Below are 5,057 nucleotides of genomic sequence, written 5' to 3'. Positions count from 1 at the left end.
TCGGATGAGATTCATTCACTGCTTTTCTCACCTTCCTGACATTTTTTTTTGGAGTAGAGTGTCAGTTGGCAGAAGTAACCTAAGGATTTGGTGGGACTGTACTTTTGTTAGCGATTTTCTTTTGTATTTTAATATTTTTAAAGAAGTATTTTGATTAAGTTAATGGGGTCTACTATTTATACGGGTTTTAAGGGTTTCCAACGGGAATATCCATGTCCTGCTTCTTCAAGAAGCCTAGGAGTTCCATAGGAGTAATATAATCCCTTTAATATATTATTTCATTCAACGCTTTTAATGATTTCATAAAATCTTGACTGGCATGCTACCTGCTTCAGAGTCATATACGGTTAAAGTGAGGCTTACAAATAGAATATTAGAATTTTGTCTGGCGGTTAAATGGGAATTGCAGCTTTGCTTTTTGATACTCGACACCTGATCATGATTTTAGGATTTTTCTTGGCGTGGTTTTCGGTGGAAAGGTGTGCCAATGAAGTTAGAATTTCACAGAGAATTTAACAAATGACCGTTACGAATGGGCGGCGCTTCCAAAGATGAGTGCGTTATGGTTTCTTTATGGCTGATCCCAGTCGGAACCAGATGTTTCCTCGAGGGTTAGAGCGAGTCCGGTGGCGATGGGCAGGTTGTTGCCAGAAGTTGTTGGATACTCTTCTTCCAGTTGGGCGATTGGCTCTTCCGTTTCCGGATTGAGTTCAACTTCGGCATTAGCCTGATCCGGATTCGAATTCGGTTCAGAGTTCGATATTAAAGGTAGATCCACATCCATTAAGATAGTCTCCTTGGCCGCCATAAGCAGGGCATCCTTGACGGTTCTCATGACCGCTTCACGCACCTTCTCCATCGGACAGGGTACGGGCTTGATGGCACTCTCCGTGGCTGTGGCGTTCTGGCTTTGGATTGTCTCCCGACTCAAAGTTTGAGGACTGCGGATGGGTTCGATGAGGAAGCCAGCTCCCTTCAGGCTGGCCGACTCCCATTCGCGCTCCTTAAGGATGAATAATTCATCCAGTTGACGACTGCCCCGGTTCCGACGACGTTCTTTTAACATATCGTCATCGGAGCTTTTCGTCATCTTGGGTTGGGACGGGCCCTTGATGTCGTCGTCGTACTCCTGGGGATAGGGTCGCTTTAGGTTCTTCTGATAGCAGCGCGTATACTTCTCGGGAAGACTCTCCTCGGAGCTTTCTGATTTCTTGCTCGGCTGGATGTTCTCCTTGGTCTCCTCGCTGTGAGGAATGAGAAGGGACGGCGGTGACGGCACTTCCACAGTCTGGAAATCGTTAAAGTGGACCGGGAACGGGGAATAGATCTTCGAGCTGGTCGAAGAGTCCAGCAGGGAGCTAAGCAGAGAGCAGGCTCTGTTCCTCACCTGGCCCTGGCCCTGGCACCTCCCCGAATACTTCTCCGGCAGACTCTCCTCGGAGCTGTCCTTGTAACTCGCGGGATTCTTACCCATAGCACCTCCCCCAGAGACCTGAGAGCCCGAGTTCTTGAAGAAATCCTCCGAGAAATTGAGTTGGAAGGGTTCCTCGGCGTACGCCTTGAAGCTATCGTTAGAGTCGAGTTTGGAGCTCGTCTTAAAACCTTCGAAGGAGGCGATGCTGTAGTCATTGGGGCTAGTTATTGAGTCAGCCATGGAGCACGGCAGAAATTCGGGCGTGGCGTTAAGGCCCGTGGAAACTGGCAGGGACGAGTCCTTGGAGAGGGCGCTGCAGCCCTCCATGCCCTCAACCCCCAAATCGTTAACGTTGTAAGGGAGATGCGACTCTGCCAGGTAGATGTCCGCGTGGGCCTTCTTCATAATCTCCTCCAAGCCGCCCTTGCTCCGCTCGGTACGTTTTTTGTGATGACGGTTCTTCGTAATGGCCCCTGATTTCTCGGAGCGTTCGACGCCGCCTTCCTTGGTCCGCTTCGGAAGGCGCTTCCCAATGCGCTGCTCCTCGTGCTTGCCGCTCTTGAGGCCCGATTCCCTGGCCCTGTCCTTGTCCGCGGCGAGAGGCTTCCGGCCCAGGGTCAGCTTGCCGTTGACGCCCCGGAACAGGTTGAACTTGTTGCGCGGCATCCTGGCGTTCGGAGCACTATAAGTTTCGTACAGCTGGCGGGAAGTGCGCTCTTGCAGGCTGCTCGTCACGGGATGATCGTGAACGATGAGCTCCAGTTGGATGCCGGGCGACAGGGCGCCCATATTTCTCAACTGGGGATCGTAGCAGTGGCGGGAGTCGAGGAACTGCCTGCCGTCGAGCATCGTCATGGCCTCGGCCTCGCGGAGCAGCAAGTAGTCGGACTCGCCCGGCAGGAAGTCACTCGGATTCTGGGAGTGTGTGTAGTTGCGAACTTTGCGGATCACGCTACGGGACTGCATGTAGTACCGATCGAATGCCGTCAGCGTATAGTAGATGCGTCTCGTGGTAATCGGCGCCACAACCCAGATGACGTACAGTCCCGAAGTGGTGGGATTCAGAGCGGCCAGATCGTTCTCCAGCTCCTTGTCCGCCAGCAGGGCGTAGAACGTGGTCTTGCATATCATCAGGGCCATGGTCAAGTGATTCTCGTAGCGGCGTCGGTCATTCAGTAGCCCGGCATTCGGGAAACTCATCTGACGCCTGCCCGGCTCTGTTCGCCGTTTCCCGTCGACTCCGGCATAGAGCAGGATGGCCAGGCATTGGGGCACTCCGGCGCGGAAACTGCGCGGATCGAGAGAGAGTCGCATCGGTTGGTTGTCGTATATGGTGGCCACCATGCAGTTCGGATCACGCGTGTGTTTGTGCAGCAAATGGACGAGCAGTCCGGAAGGGAAGACCATCTGATCGCAGGCCCCCAGAGGACACTTGCCCGGGGCGCGGGACAGGTGGCCCAGTCGTTGGGTTCGCCTTTTCTCGGCCTCCGGGTCCTTGACCTTCTTCGTCGATTTGGTCTTTGACGATTTGGACGGAGTCTTGGACGGAGTCTTGGACGGAGTCTTGGACGAAGCCTTCTCCACCACTGGACGAGACCCCTGCTGTTCTACTTCCATTATGCAGCCTACTCCCGGTGATCCTTGGTGTGATCCGAAACGTGTAATTCCAAAAGAAACCAAAAGGAAAACAATGCCTGACAGCAATTTAGTTAGTGGGTTGGACTCTTTCTCGCTCAAATCGCTCCTATATATACATATATATATGATATCTAGCCTTCTTCTAGCTTCTCATTCGCGCGGAATCTCAGTTAAAAATATTCGAGTATTTTTTTATTTTTGAGTATTGAGTAAATTTGGAAAATACGACTCCCTCACTGCATTACTTGCTTCTCGACTACGAAATTCTAACTGACTGTGTTCGGCTTGGGAGCTCCTGGCCTTAACCATTTGACGTCTGACTGTGTTGGAAGAGCCAACTTTCTGGTGTGGCTGGGGGTGCTTGAGGGGGCTGACAAATATATCATTCCATGTCGGACACGGCCAACTATTCGGGATGGGATCTGGGATGAGAGCATCACGAACACTAACAAATTGCCAAGTGAAACTTTTCCTGCCACCACTCCACTCCACTACACTCCACTCCACTCCACTCCAGACCATTGTCCGCTGTCCGCGTGTCCGCTTATCTGCTGGTCAGGCGTCTACTTTCCAGGCCATCATACATATATCCGAATCGGAGTATTTTTGATTAAGCAGTCCCCAGATACGAATTAAATCAATAACTTTTCGGCTTGCCAAACAAATTGAATTCAAAAGTTCCCCAAGCCATAAAACAAAGGTCCGAACTTTGAAGGCAATCGACTAATGGTTACCTCAGGAACTCAGGGGTTTCTGGAATTTAAAATGAAACGTATAATTTTTGCAGTGGCTCATAAAAATGAAGGGGTTGCCTTAACCAACCACCCTATTCCCCGACAATAAACGTAATGAAACGTAATTTGAATGGCTCTTAAGTGGCTTTCGGGTCAGGTGAGTCTATCTGGTCAGGTGGTCGTCAAGTGTGGAGAGTGAGAGTGTGGATGTGGAAACCCAGAACCCTGGCTGGCAAATCGTGTGAAAATGTGAGATGCCCACTACCTCACTGACCAAAATTAACTGCCTCACCACTGCCAGCCTGAAACTGAAACTGAAACCAGACTCCCAATCAGAAAGGCAGAAAGGATTCAGCCGAAAACCGTTTTAAAAACCCAGAAAAAGAAAGCCCGACGAAGGCAAAGTCCTGTCCGATTTATGGCCCGGATAATGCAGGCGACTTACGAGCCTTAAAATTATGCAGCCACTGCATTAAAAAGCGCTGAAAGTGTTGCACGACAAATGGCCCGGGAGCTGGCCGGCCGGGCCAAAATGGCCAAATGGCCAAAACCTCGAGGCATTAAACGTCGAACAGATGGCATCAATTTGTAGCGGATAAAAATCGAGCAGAAAAAGGATAAGGAAGAAGGACTTGCTCCTGCTCCTGCTCCTGAAGGGAATCGAAAGAAAGCCAACCTCTCTGAACAAAAAAAAATATATAAATTTAAAATGAAACCTTGAGCTTGATCTATTTTTGTTGCTAGACAAAAATACTCCCAAATACTTCGAAATACCCCCAGGCAGTTGTTTAAATATTTTAATTACTCGTACTACCTCCGAAATGATTAAAATATCAGTCTGTTAAATTAAGGGACCCCGGGATGCCCCGGCGGAACCCCAGCGACTTACTGCGCAAATTCACTTCCAACAATTACTTAGTGGGTATCCATTCCACTCGAGTCCACTGGCCATGAATAAGCCGAGCACTCAAACACTCACTTGACACTCACACTCGCACTCGCCCTCGGACTCGGTCTCGGACTCTTAAATAGAAATGGGCAAACAACAAATAGCCGAATTGCGAGTCGAAACGGAAAATGGAGAGACGGACACGGACACGGACACCGACACGGACACGGCAACGGACACGGACACGGGTCCGGATCGACCCATTCCGGCCATGTTGTAATGTAATGTAATGCGCGTGCCGCCAGCAGAAATAAAGAAAATGAAGCGTCACTCGTAACGGGGTCGCAGGGGGTCAAAGTTGAGCCGGGATGTTGGCAACAAA

At 50.3% G+C, this 5,057-nt stretch overlaps 1 protein-coding gene across 1 annotated transcript; it reads right to left on the bottom strand.

Moving 5' to 3' along the window:
* Positions 1–271: 271 nt before the first annotated feature.
* Positions 272–3,392, bottom strand: LOC6503056. The gene has a single exon (XM_001963306.4). It carries the CDS (start codon positions 3,029–3,031, stop codon positions 572–574), a length of 2,460 nt encoding a protein of 819 aa, XP_001963342.1. The 5' UTR covers positions 3,032–3,392; the 3' UTR covers positions 272–571.
* Positions 3,393–5,057: the final 1,665 nt, after the last annotated feature.

Source organism: Drosophila ananassae, chromosome XL (assembly GCF_017639315.1).
Source record: "Drosophila ananassae strain 14024-0371.13 chromosome XL, ASM1763931v2, whole genome shotgun sequence".
Taxonomy (NCBI): domain Eukaryota; kingdom Metazoa; phylum Arthropoda; class Insecta; order Diptera; family Drosophilidae; genus Drosophila; species Drosophila ananassae.
This window is presented reverse-complemented; position numbering and strand designations above follow the sequence as displayed.

Bases quoted from the DNA above. Each gene is read 5' to 3' on its own strand.
- LOC6503056 (XM_001963306.4), bottom strand. From the start codon at position 3,031: ATGGAAGTAGAACAGCAGGGGTCTCGTCCAGTGGTGGAGAAGGCTTCG.